The sequence below is a fragment of the Parasteatoda tepidariorum genome, chromosome 3 (assembly GCF_043381705.1).
Source record: "Parasteatoda tepidariorum isolate YZ-2023 chromosome 3, CAS_Ptep_4.0, whole genome shotgun sequence".
In the NCBI taxonomy this organism is placed as follows: Eukaryota; Metazoa; Arthropoda; class Arachnida; order Araneae; family Theridiidae; genus Parasteatoda; species Parasteatoda tepidariorum.
In genome coordinates this window covers 4,379,039-4,398,506 of record NC_092206.1, presented here as the reverse complement: position 1 = coordinate 4,398,506, position 19,468 = coordinate 4,379,039, and the positions used below count along the sequence as shown (strand labels likewise).

The 19,468-nt window shown below is 30.6% G+C and overlaps 1 protein-coding gene across 31 annotated transcripts in view; it reads left to right on the top strand.

Annotated features, from left to right (window-relative positions):
- LOC107444895 (cell adhesion molecule Dscam1) overlaps nt 1-19,468 on the top strand; it is a 143,955-nt gene that overhangs the window by 100,832 nt on the left and 23,655 nt on the right. For 29 of the 31 annotated variants that reach the window (XM_071178224.1, XM_071178215.1, XM_071178220.1 and 26 more), the window contains 5 exons: nt 8,249-8,368; nt 10,688-10,858; nt 12,273-12,414; nt 13,971-14,119; nt 16,454-16,588. In XM_071178224.1, the coding sequence (XP_071034325.1) occupies nt 8,249-8,368; nt 10,688-10,858; nt 12,273-12,414; nt 13,971-14,119; nt 16,454-16,588 (717 nt within the window). Of the gene's footprint in view, nt 1-371; nt 674-2,136; nt 2,428-2,900; nt 2,950-3,042; nt 3,115-5,060; nt 5,352-8,248; nt 8,369-10,687; nt 10,859-12,272; nt 12,415-13,970; nt 14,120-16,453; nt 16,589-19,468 lie in introns of those variants that run through there. The other 2 variants (XM_016059165.3, XM_043045067.2) reach the window with 2 other exon arrangements.

The window sequence follows — 19,468 nt, the reverse complement described above, 5'->3', positions numbered from 1 at the left end:
ATATCACATTCGTATAGTAATCTTTTTCCTGCCGTGTACGAATTTCTCTCTATTCGTTTTGTTACTTCTGCCTAAAAAACACTCAGTTTTTCTTTCATTGTTGATTGAATTTGATTTATTTTTGAATTTGATTTCTTTTCCCTAAATTTTATGTGGTATTTTCTTTGTTAAAGTGTACTCCGATTATGTCATGCATAGTATGTTGAGTAATTTTATTTCAAGAAAATAGTGCAGTAGTACTTATTTTTATGATTTTAATAGTGTGTATGGTGTTTTATTACAAAATTATTAATAATCAAATTAAATGAAATTTATAAACTTGGGTTGAATATTTCACTACAATTTGTGTCACCATGTGGCGTTACTATACCGCTACAAACATGATGTACACGGCACTAACTGTATCCGAGAAGCGTGCATCCTTTTAATCTTGTTAGAACAGAGACAGTCGATTTAAAAATTGTATTTTAATGATGGAATAGTATTATTTCAAACGCATAAATATATCTCATTACGCTTTTTAGCGACGCACCATCGTTATCTTATTTTAAATAATTATATCTTCATATTCGGGGGTGCTTGAGAAAAGAAGGCTTGGTCATCAACAATGAGAATATGGCTGTGAATTGGACTTTTTTTCTTCTAACTGCAAGTTGTTTTTTCCTAACACACGGTAAGCATATTTTATGTATTTATTTTATTAGCTTGTCGGCAAATTTTTATAAAACATGTTTGTATTTCATTTGGCAGTATGTCATTTACAGTATGACATTTATTTAATAGCTTACGTATTTTCTAGTCTTATCTTTCAAATAAAATGAATATTAGAAGAGAATTTTTATCCATTGTCATTTATGCATTATAAGCATATTATTATAATTTAAAGTTCATTTTTGTCTTCAATCTAATCAAGGACTGTGTTTTTAACATCGTCCTTGATTAGATTGAAGACATGAAATACAACGTGGTCAAAAATATTATGAAGCACTGAAAATAATACTCTTATAATTTCTAAATAAATGTCCTTTCGTATAAATTTTTTGACTTCCATTCTTTTAAAGAATACAAATCGTAAAATGTCAAATGTGTTTCACTTATAAACTTATTTCCAAAAATGAGAAAAATATCTAACTTCACTTCATGTTTATTTTATTGTTTAACTTGTTTGTTGTATTTCAAGATTTATAATTCATTTACAAGTGTGTTCAAATCAAAACTCTATTCGCATGATTCAAATTTATTGGTCATACATATCTGCCAACTGTTCTGAATTTTTTGGATTTGTTCCTAATTTTTAAATCAAATCTGAAAATCTGATATTTTAAAAAAAAATCTGAATTTTCATAAATTTGCAATAGATTTGTTTTTAAACTAATCCCTTATTCTGATCGCCGCAACCGCGCTTCCTGTGTTTATTGTGCTGAAGTAATTTTTAGTAGCTTTCTATTAGAAAATACTATTCCAATAGCTGTTGCTGATCATTTCACTAAGATGAATCTTTAACAACTATTATTATTTTTAAAAAAATTTGTTGTAGTACTTTAACACTTGCATCAGAAATATTTGTTTATTATGTAGATTATTATTTACCTGTGTCTTATAATTTTGAGAGGAATAATTATATATTAATAGGTAATGGTTGTTTTTAAATTATACCGGTATTATTAATTATAAAATATTAATATTATTAATTTCCCACTAAAGATAGTGTTTCTAGTTTTGTTTTACTAATTTACATACAATATTTAAATACATGTCTATTAATGTTATTATTTAATAGTTAAATTTTGGTCTTACTCTCGTAATTTTTGCGTGTTATTTTGTCGCATATAATATTCCTAATTTTTGATTCCTAAGGCTGGAAGCTATGGTCATACCGATCAATAACATTATTTACATTTCCTGTATATACATTTTTATGTACATATTTTATGCATATATAGCTGATATACATATTATACATTGTATATACATACATTATACATTTCATGCATTCCAATTCAAAAGATATCATGTCATCAGCAAATATCACACACACACACCTCTTATTTCTTCAAAATTGTGTTGATTTAAGGCATAACTAATTCTATTAGAATGTAGCGTTTTGCGCATCTTACAAAGTAATTTTTATTTCAGGATTAAAAAAGCCAAATGTGACTCCGTTTCATTTTCCTGTAAAAGCCGAAGTAGGTTCGAGGACTATTGTCCTTTGTAGTGTTACCAGTGGAGATCCTCCTTTCGAATTTAATTGGTATAAGGAGAACATTCTTCTTCGAGAAAATGACCAAATATCGATAAAAACTATCGATGAATATACTTCATCTCTAATCATTAAAAGTCTCAATGCCGACAGCAATGGAAATTACACATGTAAAGCTAGCAACATCGCGGGTTCTGACGAAGCGTTTGACGTTTTGAACATTAAAAGTAAGTTAATATATGACTTTTTAATAACCAATATATATGAATAATATTAACTATAATATGAAATTACGCAAAGAAATGAGATGAATTTTCTGACATATTTATGTAAATTTATTTATGTAAACAAGAAAGAATAATAAATGTTTCTTCATCACTATTTCATAGGTTCGTACTACTTTTCTTTATTTTAGTGTTTGTTTTATTCACGTATTAAAATGTAATATTTTTCAAAATGTTGAATCGTCTGTTTGATTACATGAATAATTTTGTTTATGTATTTCTTTCAGAATTGATTACAAATCCTTACACAGAATATTATTTATTAAATACGATATTTACTCAATGAGCGTTGTTCGTACTAAAATTGCTTCGTTTTTTTAAATTGTTATTTAAGTCGAATTTTCTGGAGAAAAAAGTATTTTGTGAGTACAATTATTTCATCTAGCTGTCACTATGTGGCGCTAGTCTCCCAGATTTCTTAGAAGGATCGTTCCAGCAGAATTGTAACAACGCTTTTACAGTGCGGTAAGCCTTTTCTTTGTTTACACTTCTCCTTTCTCATGTAAAATTCATTTAAATTAAGATATCTCAGTAAATATGTAAATGTTTATATTTCAGTGAAAGCTCAACAAAATCTTCCAATGTTTGTATATCACTCAATTGCAGTTTTCATCACTTTGCTTCTTACAGGTATTTTCCCTGCAATACACGTATTTGTTTCAGTTTTATTTTCTATCAGTCCTTTTATCTCTTTTCTTAAAATTTTGTGTGTTATTTAATTAGTTTGTTTTTATCTAGTAACAAAATATCTTTTTTTTTTAAATTTTGAACGTAAATCTTGTTACTCACTTACCATTTGACAGATCGACTAAAGTTATTAAATTTTTTTTAATTTGATTTTTTTGATCAGTTGCAATTTAAACAGTATAGAGAAACTCATTTTATATTATCATTATTTATACATTTTTACTCATTATTTTTGTGATTTACAGAAAAGAAAATTCGAGCACAATATCCAGAAACAAAACTCCGTTATCGAGTTGTTGATATAATTTAAAAATAAATAACATTATTTTTGGTGCTTTTCAGTTTCAAAAATTGTAATCATTTTTCAGTCTTAAAATTTTATTTGTTTTAAGCTAATATTTAACAAAAAATTTAACCATTACAAAACTGGACTCAATTTTAAAAAAAATATTTTTGCTTTTAAAATTGCTGTTGAAACAGAACTCATTGCTAAGCTAACGTTTTGTAAAATATTTGAAGATTTATTTTTCAAATCGTTTTTTTAAGCATTTGTTGCTAATTAAAATACATTGCTAAATTTCAGTTACAGAAGAAATTTAGAAATTAAAATGTTTTTCAATGAAATTAAATATTACAAAAATATTATATTCAGCTAAAAAAATATATTGTTATGTAATTACCATAATATAAAATAGAAATTATAATTAGTTCAAGTAGTAAATCGCGTATTTAAACTCATTTTGTTTATATTTTCATTTCAAGTTGTGTATTTGTCTAAAATGAACGTTTTATCTGTGTTATATTCAACCTGCATTTTATCTTAAAAATGTATAAGGCTTATTTTTATGATAACTTTTGCATTCTTCGGGCATAAGGTAGAATCTTAACTCTAACAAATTTAAATCACAATAAAAAATGTAGAATCCTGTCGACTGATAGGAATTAACAAACTTTTTTGCATAAGTTTTCTCTGACTACCCTAAAAAAAAAAAAAAATCATTTCCTCCTAGAGGGCCTGAACATTTATATGTTATCTACCAAAAAAAAATTTTAGTAGTGTCCAGATGCTTACAAATGAAAGCAAGATTATAAAGTTCAAATAAGAAGGTTACTTAATAATATCCCATACAAAGTTATATTACTGTGAAAGAATTGTAGAAAAAACAATTGTCTGTTTTAATGCATGCCCAAAAACTATAAAACCGCGCTATTGTTTTAACGGAATTTTTTTTTTTTTTAAAGTACTTAAAGTTTTCCCAAAAATTTAACGTTAGCTACTCCAATAGTTTTTCTCCATCAAATTCAATAAATTAGTTTAGTTATACCCAGTGTTAATTTAATATAAGTAGAAAATTATGTTCCATCAGTAAAGAATGCTTAGTGCTTATAGCATAAATATCAATAGAATTCCGCTATTGTTATTGTTCTCCCCTCTTTTGTGAAGTTCCAATTGAACTACATACTGCTATTTGTTATTATATTTTTATTCTAATAAAATAACCATTTTTTAGTACTTTTGCTTTCAAACGTTAAATTAAATTATGGTTCACAAAAAATAAACATCAGTTGACCGTTTATGTAGTTAATAACGATTACAACACATATACATTTTTAATTAAAATAAATATCTTCAAAAAACACTACATTAAATATTCCTTTGAATATATATAAAAATGTATCGTTACGTTTTACTCTGCCTTTAACATTAAATGGTACAAACCTCTTTCATAAGAAACAAGCAAAAAGTAATCCAACAGTTCACTGTAAAAATGTTATAAAAAGACATTTTATTCTATCAAATAAATAGTGAATATGGTTGGTTGCTATGCTTTAATAATTTTTATTAAAATAGTTATTGCTATTCACTGTTTAATTTATTATTCTTTCAGCTGAAGCAACAAAACCGGAGATAGGACCTTTTAGTTTCGCCAACAATCTCACGTTTGGTAAAAGGACTTCTGTTACTTGCATAGTGACGGACGGTGAACTGCCACTTCATTTTACTTGGTTTAAAGACGGGAAAGAAATCACAGAAAATTCTTACTCAATCGTTCCGTTGGACCAATATACAAACATTTTATCAATTGCCAAGCTGGATGCGACCAGCAATGGCAATTATACTTGTCGAGTGTCGAACAAATACGGATTCGACGAAAAACGAGATGAATTACGTGTAAATGGTAAGATTAAATAAACGGTTACTGACGTGCGTTTTTATAACTTGTTTTATATTCTGGTAACAACGCACAGCTGTCTCAAAATATAACTTTAATTTTTAATAACATTAGAACAAAACTTATGCCATACGCCTCCATTGAAGAAATATCAAGTTATTGGTACTTTCATCAAGGAAGCGTATCACTGATTCAATTGAATTTTTAATCTTATCATTTATTTAAAAATTAATAAAGACGTGTCTTGCGAAAACATTTTGTTATGAATAAAAAAGTATCGTTCATATTTTTGTGAGTATCTATATTAGGAGCAAAACTGACTGATCTCCCATCAGAAACATCCTGGGTTCGAATCCTGGACAAGGCTTGTATGTTCTTTCATTCTCTGTACTATCAGTGGGAGCAACGTTGGCCCACCTAATAGGGTACCCCTGAAAATTGGCCAGCAAATATGCCCTACTGATACCTAAATGACGAGTATCAAACGGTTGGGCATTGGGAGGGGGAGGGGAATGTATGGTGTACTAAGTGCTTACGTCATTGAAATTACTATAGACGTTAATTAAATCGTGCTGTAACGAGATATGAAGTTTTACGAAATTTTAATGTGCTAAAAAATATTATTGGTAAAAATTGATTGTTTTCTTTTATTATTGATTAAAAAATATTCATATTTTATGTGAGTACACAAAGTCTTTACAGCGTTGCCACAATTACGTCCTAATCCAATTAAGATACCTAATTTAAAGATATTTAAGTTCGCTAAAAATTGTTGATTGCATAAATTGTTTACTTTTTATGATTAGAGAAAATCTGTCGTATCCAGTCTTGAGTATCCAGTACGAACAATACGACGACGTTGATGATACGAGGTTTACGACGTTGCGATTTTTGGGAATGTATTTTGGCTGGATTTTATGGATTTGAATGAATGTGAAAAAGATAGAATGTCATGAAATTTTAGTTTGCGGAAAACAATTAAGATTTTTCTTTTATCAATTGTTATTATTAATTATAACAAATGTTCATGATTTATGTGTTTCAGTATTTTTGAGCTAAGTGCTTACGACAGTGTGGTTATTATATATTGAATAATTAAATCATATCATCATGAAGAGAAATTACGTTTATGTTTGCCAAAAAAGTATTGATCGTAACAGTGTGTCCTTAATTCTTTTTAAACTGTGATTTATCTCGGTATTCTACTTTAATTTTATATTGCTTTTACTGCGTTTTCTTATCGATATATTTACTCTGAATATGAACATAGCATTTTTAATGATTATTTACTTCCAGTTTCTTGAATATATTTTCGATATTGCCTATATTATAAAGCAAATTTATTTTATAAAAATGAATGTATGTGTTTAATTAGTTGTTTTGATATAGCAGTTCTGCTTTCTTTTTTTTAAAATACAAATGCACTAGTTTTAATGTTATTAGCAGTTAATGTCAAAGATGTTATTATTTCTTCTTTTTTTAATTGTTTTTGATGCATTGACAATAGTATGTTTTAAATATTTATATATCAGTTTACGTATTCTTTTTTTTTCTGATAAACAATGCAATCTCATGCATTGTTTGTGAATGAAGAAGACATTGTTTATGAATGTGTTTGTATTGTCTGTGAATGAAGATTTGCTCTGAAACTATAACACATATACAATGAACTGTATATGATTTTGTTTACTGAACTGTTATTTTTAAGCATCATTCATATTTATGATATGACTAATATCAGTGGCCGGAAAAACTATATTATTTTTTAGCTTACTACAACATTGTTATGAATATTATTATTATATTGTTTCTGAATTACATTGTTCATTATTATTAAATTGTATGTGAATGATGAAGATATGCACTGACGACGCTAATAACACAAATACAATGAACTGTATATGATTTATTTTACTTAACTGTTCTTTTAAGTATCATTCATTATAAAGATATGACTTATATCAGTGGTCGGAAAAACTACATTATTTTCGTAGTTTATCACAACTACTTTTTATAATGTAGTAAGTAACTACAAACTATTTTTGAAATGTAGTCACTACTTTAAGGATACAAACTTTGCTGGTAAACTTAATTTACACTCATGCTCAAAATGGTTAAAAAAATAAAAATTGGCTTATTTTAAACATGAATAATTATTAAGATATATTTATTCATGTTCATATAAGCCAGTTTGTTATTCCAAGACTTTCCTTTCGAATTTGTTGATTTAACCTTCAACTTTTTTATGCCATTCTCGACAGCGAATATTTAATTTAAAAAACTATAGGCAGTTATCAAATCGTTGCCATTTTAAGTGTTTAATGCTCTTTTATTTATTTTAATTTTTTCCATTGCAGCGGAAATACGGTCCCTTCTTTTGAAATGTCAATGTTTCGCGAGTGTATATCCTCATATGAAAAAGTGTGATCTTAGTGATAAATTATTTATTATGTGTAATGGCTAGTTTAAATATGAGTTATATGGGATTCTAAATACGTAATTCCTGATTCTAAATACACTATATGATCCTTTTCATTGCGCCCATTGGTGAACCCGCGAAGACTTGTACCCATCAAAATCGAAACATTTGTTGCGTTCGAATCTTTTTTCTTTATCAAACTGATGTTAAAATAGTTGCCAGAAATCGCTACAAGCTACTGTTTTTTATATCACACTACTAACTACACTGCTTTTTTTTAAAAAGTAGCCCACTACCCTACAAACTACGAAAAAAAAACGCAGCGAGTACAGTAATTTCGCTATGTGTACTCACTTCCGACCACTGACTAATATATAATTTTCTCTTCATCATTTCATTTTTAAACGTTATTTCAATTATTTCTTCCTTCCGATAGAAAATGAAGAAAACCAACTCTTCAACTAAACAGAGTGTTTATTTTCAGTGTCACCGCAGTGGGTGCATGAACCGAGAGATACATCAGCAATGGGAGGTCAGACAGCCGTCTTGGATTGCTCCACAAGAGGATATCCAAAGCCTTCAGTGACATGGAGGAAAAAAATAGGTCTGTCATACTTTTTTTTAAAAAAATAATATGAAACCAAACAAGTTAACGAACTGTTTAAAAAATTCAATGATTTATCGTGAATGAGGTTATTTTGACTCAAGTGTTAGCTATTAAAAATTTCTATATAAATCAAAATTATTCAATGCCATATCAATCGAATGTCATATCAATAGAAATGAATGATTACGAATATACGGCACTACTCCCCAGATAGCAAAATAAGGTTTATTTTCACTCAGCAAAAACCTTTTTAATGTAAACCTAAAAAAGTGTGTTATCCGGCTTACATGTAAACCTTGTAACCTTAAAACGATATCTGTGACAATCTGCTCTATTTTACGCACATTTCCCTAATACAAAACCTTGGAAAACAGCCTTCTATATAGAAACCTTAAATCGAGGTTGATTTAGGGTTTTCAAGCGTGAGAAAAATCCTTTAATTAAACTTGTCTCAAGTTGAAAATAATCTTAAATCTAGGTAATCATAAGGTTTCTTTTCGCAAACTCCTTGTATGCTCAGGTAAAATCCACCTTGACATGAAATTTTAATGGACAATGCAATTCGATCCTATCGCTTGTGTGTCGTCAGCTAAAACGTCATTATGAATCTAAGTGATCTTACCTAAGATACTTTTAAAAAAAAGCTCTAAAAAATAATTTTTAGTCCTTTTAGGATGAAAGGTTTGAAACTGCACTATTTTTGCTTTATTGAAAAAAAGGTTTTTAGAACAAACATTTTCGTGACAATAAAAAGAAAATTCCGAGACAAGGTTGCCGTAAAGTCACATGCTTTTTGGGTCTTATGTCATAAATTTTATCGTGCTAAATGATGAAGTCCACGATCTTTAACCCCACTATACAATATTTCTAATTACAGAAAAATGCATGTAAGTTCCGAATTTTGTATCTAAAATTAATGGGTCGCGACTCATAATATCAATGAAATGCACAACTATTGAATGCGTTGCTAACATAGCAAATTCATTTATATAGAATAAAACTAATAGCATTGATGCTTTCAAGGGCGAATTAAAAATTCTAATGGTTGCGAATTTTCTGCGTAAAAATTGTCATAAGCAGTATAAGCATTTCACTATGAATTACTTCATGAAACAGTTATGAATAAGCACTGTAACATTCAAAGATGAGCTCTCGTTTCAAACAATAGCAAAAATTTATTTTGGTACATTAGGCTTAGATCTGCCTACATTGAATTCTTGAATCAATCTATATTACATCTTCATTATAAGACGCCATCTGGAGGCTCTGAATTAAATTTTTATTATTAAGACGCCATCTAGTGACTAATAGTTTTATCAGATTCTGAGAGCACACCATTAAATTCTACTATAACTAGTGAAAGAAGAGGCGAGAATGAAAACTTTGGTAAATGTCAGAAATATATAATAAGTCTATTTAAGTGCCACTGCTCGGTATACTTTTACCCGGTATGCCCTACATCAATGTTTTTTTAAGGTTCAGTGCCACTGCGCCCTGTATGCATTTAACCGGTACTCCGAAAACTGATGATTCTCCTAATCTATCCTCAGCAGATATTGAAATATCGAATAAATAGTATCAACGGGCCGGTACAGCTTGATTGGTAGGGCACTGAGGTCGTGGGTTCGATCCCCGCCGTCTGAAGACTCCTCCTGTAGTAAATGATGACTGATGCAAGTTAAATATGTCGAGTCACAAAGTCCACCATGTACCCATAACAAATCATACCTCTGAGGGTACTCATCTAAGAGTTTCCTTGTCTTCTGGATTGGTTCAAAATTATAAGGCTACGGAGTTGAACATAGTAGTCGAAAACCCAAAATTGGGTCGACTGTTCAACTACGATTATGAACTAAAATAAAACAATATAAACGAATAAATTAATTTTAAATCGGATATAACAAATATTTAGGACTCTCAAAAAAGCGACTATGTGATTGTTGACATTCACCGGTGAAAGTCGACATTCTCTTGATTTCATTCATTCACGGTCAAGCTATTGTAATTCTACACAAACTTTCACTTTAGCCGCAAAAAAATAAATAAAATAAAATAAGCTCACCAACTTAATCCATAACAAATTTAAAAGTGAAAAAAAATAATTCTAAAAAAAATTATCCAACAGTAGCGGTCGTCATATCAACGTATGCAATGACGACGCATGCGCACTGTTTAATATTACTTTTGAACACAGTTGAAAAGTGCGATAACGTCCAAATAAGGTGCGCGCGCCATCAAGCCCAAAACAACACCCATTATGCCAATGGGTAAAGATGGAGAGAGAGAGAATTGAAATGAATGTGTTTTTGTTTTCAGATGATGGTGGCAATGAGATGGTGATCAATGAGAGTTCCCGTTGGAAAATCGCAGAGAACGGATCTCTCGTTTTCAAGAAGATTGACAAAAACGATGAGGGTCTCTACTCCTGCGAAGTGTCCAACGGTGTTGGGGAAAACATCAAAAAAGCAGCCAAGCTGGACGTCAAAGGTATGTAAGATTGACTTCAAATATGACTTAAATAAAGTATTTAATTGTCGCTCCTCAAGTTGTTTCGAAGATTCTAATATAGAGTAAAAAATAAAGAAAAGATTAACATAATAGTAAAATTATGGTTTTTTGTAAGGACGTTCAATTAAATTCTTTCTTGATTAAATTTCTTTTGTAGTATGCTTACACACTCTTAGCTCTAGCATAGCTTGTGCAAACTTTTGTATAAATGTATGCATAAATATTTAATATCGGTATAATAGAATAACTGCACAATTTTTATAAATGTCTAGATAAATACCTACGTGAGGAAAAGAAGTAAATAGTCAATAAATCGATATTAATTACCACTATGAAATCATGCACAAAACTTAAAAACCAATGCAATCAATTAAGCTCAAACAATTTTTTTGTTTGTTGCCTTTCCATGTGGCTTTATCTTATCATATTATGCAAAACGTGTTTTTAGAAGTTCATTCATTCAAACTAAACCTTTTCCTTACGGCTGATACACTAAATGGACCAGAATGGCTTCATCATACCAAGCGCCGTAAGCAAAAGGTTAATTATATTCAATACAAACTGGCATAATGCTATTGCTCGAGTTCAACAGCTGAGAAACCAACACCTTTCTCCGGTACTTCACCCTTTCGGGTACCTAAAAACCTATTTTTATCGTACCTACAGTATGCATTATAGTACCGATATTAGTACCTATTGAAAAAACACCTATTAACATACCAGTAATACCCATTATTAAAATTAATTAACCATCATTAGCGTTAATAATAATAATGATTTTTTATGGTTTTCCTAAATAAGTACCTTTTCTTCATTTACCTAGATTAGTACATAATTTATGTTTTTATTTAAATTCCTACCCATTACTGAAATTAATAAAGCAACAATGGCGCCAATAACAATTTTTAACGGTTCTTATTTCTATCAACATAACTTTTTTAATGCAAAACTTTTTTTTTCGTTTCAATTTTTACCTGCTACCAAAATTAATTCATTGTAATTCTCGAAAATCATTAGTAACGACATTAATATATTCATAATCAAATTTGGCGCATGAACAAATATCGGTACTTATATCGAAGGTCGTAAACACTGTTATTGGCGCCAATGATGCCCAATTAAATATGGTATGATCGGTCGACCTACTTTTGAAACTTGATGTAAATTCTTAATCAGAAAGCAAGCTTTATTTTAAAAATCGAATGCAGGTTAAATACAACATAAATAAATACATATAATAATACATAAATAAATTTTTTTAAATTATTTTTTCAAATTCTTCAGTCATCTGTCGTTTTTTTGAAAAATAAATTTTAATTTGAAATAAATTTTAAAAAAATTATGTTATACTTTTATTTAAAATGAAGACTTCAATGAATCCTTCTTATCGTAGCTCCGCCTCGTATCAGTTCGGCGTATCGGATCAAGAGTGCCCGCAAAGCAGAATCAACTACCCTGGTGTGTGAGGCAGAAGGTGACCAGCCACTCATCACATCATGGGCTAAAAATGGCGTCCAACTTCAGACAACTGGACGGTACATTCTCTCTCTTTTTCTTCCTCTTAGGATTACTTTGTTTTTGTGAAAATAGCGATTATATTGATTCCCCCACTGACAGAAACTATCTGTACTCTTTGTGAATGGAATACGCGTTTCAAGGTTACCCGATTTTCCCACTCTCCACACTTTTCTCCTTTCCGTTACCGTGTGTACGGAAATTCTTGCGTTTTTACTATGGCAGTACGTTCCAGTAACAAATGGAAATCTATTAAAATGTAGAAAAAAAAATCAGGATTTGCAGATACCTTGATATCGGAGAGGGGTAAAGTGTGTAAATCACGTAACCTTGACAGCTGTCCTGTTTACCAGGAGTATAGCTGAAATAGAAAAGGAAAGTATATCACTCTAAATAACGTTAGATCGGATTTTCAGCAAGGGTGGTAAGTTCGATCCCGGTAACCGATGTAACGACCGACTTGTGTAAGGCAGCAAGATGCTCGTTAAATGTATCGTGGCTGAAAATGGTCTCGTTTGTTGTGGTGTCTGGAGAGAGGAGTACGTCATCTGACCTGGGTTAAAACCACGTGGTAATTCTATCATGACTGTTAAAAAATAGAGCCCTATCTTACTATGACTGTTAAATGCTAGAGTAATAAAAATAAAAATCGCGAATAAAAAATAGAATAATAAACTAATCTAGGTGCTAGGTCATGTTTGTAGGTTATGTGTGATTAGGTGTTCCTGCATTCAAGTCCAATTTTATTAAATTGAATATAGTTGGGTTTTTTTCCGACATTTATGTACATTGTATATATACATATGTTACAATTTCAGAACTTTCAGACAATTGTAAATAGCGTTTATCTAGAAAATGTAATTTAAGCAAGTGAGTTAAATCACCTTAATATTATTTTTACTTATAACGTTTTTCGTTAGATCTCTTTAACGATAAAGAAAATTTAAAAAAAGAAATTAAACAATTATATTATTTAAAGTTCAACCTTATTTAAAGTTCAACCCAAATTTTTACATTTTACGTTACGTATTTAAATTTACTTACTTAAACACTACGGATACACTTTTTTAAACACTACGCATAATCATTACGGGACAAAGTCTTGGCTTTCGAGGGGTCGGATATATTATAAATGTAACTTTTCAAGTATTTCTCCGGATTCAGCACACTAAACGATGAAGTGGTTTAAAATCTTAATTCGTACAACATCAATTTATTCCTAGTATTCTAAGTTTGTAGGATAGTCGCCAATCTTGCAAAAAGTTAACTGTTCATATCTTTTTAAGAAAAACTTATTTTGAAGAAGAAAAAACGCACTCACTGATTAAGGCAAATGGACTGCGTCGCATTAGGAATTGTTTGTATCCCTTATTTTATTGATTAAAAAAAATAACAACTTTCATGAGAAAACTTAGGAAAATGGAATCAAATGCTATATCAAATTTCTTTAGCACGCGTTTCGAGCTTTGTCCATTTTCTTAAGCATTTGTGCTGTGTTAAAAAAAAAATACTTTTTGAAAATTTGCTACCATTTATAGCATTCTAAAGTGTTGTTGTTGTTTGTGTGTATTTAAAGGATCCAGATGAATGAAGAATTGTCTGCAACAGGTGTCATAGCTCAATTTACCATCCTGTCCACTCACAGGAACGACGGAGGATCTTACACGTGTTCCGCGAAGAACAAATTCGGTGAAGTCAACAACACCATCATTCTTCGCATTGTTGGTAAGTTTTCTTTACTTCAGATCAACTCTTCTCAACTATATCCGGACAGCAGAAATGTTCTGTGAAAATGAAATCTTCTCGGAATGTTCTGTGAAAATGAAATCTTCTCGGAATGTTCTGTGAAAATATATAAATCTGCGCTTTTAAGAAGCATTACACTTCACTCAGCAATCAGAATTGTGTACCTGCACTTTACGAAGAATAAAATCACGTTTGTGACCTATGACGTTAACTCCAGCTGATCGTCTATAAGCAAAATAACGTGTTAATGTTGAGCTTTGTTGCACCACATAAGTTAGAATGTTAATTAATGTGCAGTTAATTAAATACAGTGCCGTATCGCACATCGAATTCGTTAAAAGATAAATCTTTCTGGTCTACACTTAACTTAGATTTATTATTTGTTTATGTATTGTACTGTAACCGTGATATAGTTTTAGGCTCCCTACCTGTTTTTGTGTTAAGTGAGAAATATATATTGAAAGAATTTAAATCTTTGTGAAAGAATATAGAATGTGTCACATAAGAGAACTGATACTTCGCGGGCTTGGCTTACTCGAAATATAATGGAAAGAAAAGTCGCTAACGAAAATAAACGCCACGTTTCAACAACCTATCGGTACTGAAATACTCACTCTACGTCGCTAGCAGGTATCCCATTGCTAAAAACCCTTTTATTCAAAACAAATATGGGATGTTTTACTCTATTCGATAATTTCTTTTGATGCATGTTAGATGTAAGAAAAGGATAGCCAAAGCAGAATGGAAAACTAAGATAGTAAGAGTTGCTTAAGAGTAAAGAAAAACAAAAGTGAAAGTAAACTTAAGGCAAATGAACAACATTAACCATAGCTACAAAAATAGTCCTATACGTATATGAAAAACACATATATGTAAAAAGTAGCAGTACACTAGTACACATTTGTCTATATCATATACAGTACACTCCCGATTATCCGTGCGAGGATTATCCGGTTTGCGGATTATCCGTGTTCATTCCGGAGTTACACAAAAAATTTAACGAGAAACATTTTTACGATTAAAAAAATTTGATTCATGAAGTTATAACACTACCAAATTTTTCGAAGCAATATTCATTATTGGATGCAGTATATCAGCAGCATGGTCAAAGGTAAAATCATCTACGTTATTACGATAGTGGAGAAAGATCATACCGCTTGATGAACAATCTTTAGATATTCAAAAAGAATATGATAACAGTATTCTTGAACAAGCAAAAGAAATCTAAGGTTTCGAAATTTCTGATGAAGAAAATTTAGAAGATTAGTTTCAAAAGTGTGAGCCTGCGTTCCTGTATTTGACAGATGACGACATCGTTACTTGTTAAATCAAACAGTGATGATAGTAACTGATGCAGTAAATGAGGGAAATATAATTTCTCATTCTGCTGCTCTGTGGAAACTTTATTAGATTATACGGGACGATTTGACATTACTGCGGTTTGTAAAATATGTGTCAATATACGGCAAAGTCGCATTAAAAAAAATTTTAAGCAGTAAACGTCAAAAGGAAAATTCCTAATTTGATGCTATACAACGTTCAAGTGTCAGTAATTTTTATATTTTTTGTACTGGTATTGATTTTTTCTTTAATAAAAAGAAGTTTTCGGATTATCCGTGTTTTTCGATTGTCCGTGCGACCTGTCCCGGTGATTAACCCGGATAATCGGGAGTGCATTGTATGTATATATATATATATGCCCACGGCTCTCACCGGCCACAGTTCGGACGTAAAATATTATCAGTGGAAGACGGATCATGGGTTAGAATCCCCTTGCCATGAAGCTGTTCGTGGGAGGCTTTCGTGGTTTTCCTCTCTATGTAACGCAAAAGCAAATTAGTTCTATCGAAAACGTCCTCCACGAAGGCAAATTTCTCACTATACTTGATCCAGTAGTTCCCTTCGGGTTTCGGTTCAAAATTACGTGGCTACAGAGTTGAACATTAGTAGTCGTAAACCCAAAAATTAGGTCGGCTGTTCGGCGACGGTTATAAAATAAAATAAAATGTATGCATATTTAAAAAAAATTTATGTATAAAACTTAAAATAGACGAACAGGAAAGAAAAAGTGTGCTTCCCCCCACGCTACGCCTATGCGCTCAGCACAAATAGCTTGAATTACGCATCAAAACTGACTAGCCACGTAATATTTTTCTTAGAAGGAAAAAAAGGATGAGGAAGTTCTAAAAATTATTATAGGCCATTTCTCCTATTTTTTTTTATATCCGACATTTTTTAAAGAAAACAATTTGTAAAATCAAAGATGGTGCTTTAGAAAATAAGTGTACTCAGAATGTCTCTTTGTATTTGCAGAACCACCGGAGCGACCTGTCTCAGTGAAAGTTGGAGACGTATGGAGCAGAGCGGCCACCGTCTCTTGGTCAGCCCCCTTTGATGGCAACAGTCCCATCACACAATATATCGTCCACTACTGGAAAGATATCGAAGGTAACTTTTTTTCTTTCAATCTTTGACTGACATTTAAATCAAGAAATTACAAGTATATTCTTGTCTTTGATCGAAATCAAGAACGTAATAACTCATTTAATTTCGTTACATTAGGGATTTTGTAACATACTTGATGCCGTCATGACACAGTGGTTTAGAGGACGCCATACCTCCAGAGTAACTTCTCATTGCAAATCCTCTTTTACTTTCATAAGTAATTGAAAATTTAAAGCATAGAAAAATTGAGTTCAGGGCAATTCCACGGAAGTGTCAACTTTTAAGTGAAATTTTTTTTTATGAATTGCTTATTTTAATTTTAAAAATATATTCAAAAATAGCCAAAGTCTACATATTGCCGTTTCATTTTTGATAACTTTAATTTTTTTGAATCTGGCAGCATTCTAAAGTAATCACATGGCTGACAAGTGAACTGTTCACATTTGTGCTCAAATTGTTTTCTTGAAAAATACTTTTAAAATAAAAGAAATGTATCTTTCTTTTGCAATTTTTTGATAAAAATATGCATATAGAACAAAATGTAAACATTTTAAGTTTAGTATATAAAATAAAAGTAACTTCTTTTACGTCATTCCGTCACATGTCTTAATAATGCATAAATTTCCTGAGAACGAAGATAAGATGTGACATTGGCAAGTTAGATATAAAACCTCTTCAGAGACAACCTAATTTTCAAAATGTTGAAATTTTTACTAATTCTTACATAAATATTAATCCTGTTTATCTGTTACATTCTGTTTATCATTTACATATTAATAAAACATTTTTTAAATGAAGGCTTTCTTCTACTAAACTTTTTGTCATTCCGTCACGGTCATTCCGTCACAGCAAATAGATGTTAATAACTGCTAGCCAACCTGAGGTTAATTTTCCAAATTCACATTTTACATTGCTTACACATTATACTAAAAGTATAAAATAGTTCAGAAAAATAATAGCTGCAAAATTCGCAGAAACTACCAGTTCTAAGAGGCATGCCAAAAGTTTGGTTGCCAATATGCCATTCCGTCACGCAAATAAAAAGTTCGTAAAATTGAAATTCAAAGAGATAGAAAATCCTCCTTTTTTAGTTTATGAAGCGCATTATGCCAATAATAATGATATGTATGAGAGAAAAAAAAAATTCTTTGAAATTCGATACATAGAAACTTCAATTAATTGTTATTTTACAAGTCAAACTGTCATTCCGTCACATATGGAATTGCCCTTCAGACAAACCTTATATAAGCCATGAAATTTCAAATACTGAAAAGAAAATTTCAAAATAAAGTGATAACAAATTACTTGACAATAATTTAGGGTTACGTAATGAGGAAAAATCTCATCCAATAATTTGTTTGTATTTTGATATTTTGAAATTTTTTTTAGCAATAGAATCTTCATGGCGTACTCTAGATTTATCTTAACTGAGTTTTTTTATGATTTAAATTATAAATTAGTTATGGAGGTGAAGCGTAATTTGCAATGAATAGTTTTTCCTGCTCTATAGCGTCCCCTTAAAGTACTGAGCTGTCGTTGCATTCTATCATTGGAATTGGCGTGAAGCTCATCCAGCTTTCGATCGATGGGTCCAAACTGTTTCTTAGAAGTAAAAGCGGCCAGTGCAGAGAACTGACCGCATTTCCACCAACATGCCGTCAATCACAAAATAATGGGGTCTTAATTCCACGACCCCCTTATTCGTTGTGTGAGTGCCTGCCTCGTGAAGAGCTTAATAAATACTCCACATTTTCGAAGTAAAAAGGGAAAACACTCCATTGCGTACTCAGCTTGTTCGTGACTGAAACGATCAAATTACTGTGATTTATTTATCCCTGATGGTAAACAGTTTACGAACATGTATGTCGTATGTACCTGCATGGCAGACTTTGTTCCTTTTTTATTTCAGATCAAATCAAATCAAATTTAATGGTTAAAATTGAAGGAATAAGGAATCAACTTCTCGCCTAGTTATTTGAATTATTCAATTTTGACTAATCTTTATATCAATACTACATAAAGGTGACCTACGTGATGTGTTATAATTTAGTTATATATTGAACTAAATTGAAATTTGGTATAATAAAGTTTGGAAAGTTGAAAAAAACTTTTTTCCTGCTGTCATGCTGAAGACTTTTTGTTTGTGAGTTATGCAAATCAATAACAATGTATTACTGATTTGTTTAAAATCTGTATGTCCATCATTTCACTCATGCCACGAAACCAGCAAAAAAAAATTTCGATTATCTTCAAAGAGGCGTTTAATTTTTTGTTTCAACACAGAATTATCAAAGTTAATTCTTAAAAGAAATTTATTTAATTTAATTAAGTCCATTTTTTTTAACAAAAGTTTCACAAAACAAAAAGTAATAAAAGTTTAAGCATATTTTCTTCTTTTTTTTTTTTTTTTGAAAGTGCCTTGTTATTATTATTAACCTCATAAAATTCCGGCAGTGCTTTTAATACTTGGTAAACAATAAGGTTAACAATAATACAAGGCTTCTTTTAACTCTTTCATCGCAAAGAACGAGATAACTCGTCTTCCAGGAATATCCCCTATGCTTTATTGTTGTATCAGCGAATTTCGTTATGGATTGCAATTGATTGTTATATTTTGAAGTAAAAAAAACAAGTTTCAAAGAAATCTGCTTTTTGTTTCTACTTAAACGTTTTGAGGAAACCTTCAGGGCAGAAGATACGTAATGACACAGACAATAGCACGCCATTGCTGCGATGGAAGTTTTAAAGAACCCAGTGCATGATGTTCGCATATTACCTTACAGTTAAAGTACTTGTAGACCTCATAAAAAAACGTTCTCCTTGATTACTGAATGTAATCGTATTGCAATTTATATAAATATATATATATATATATATATATAT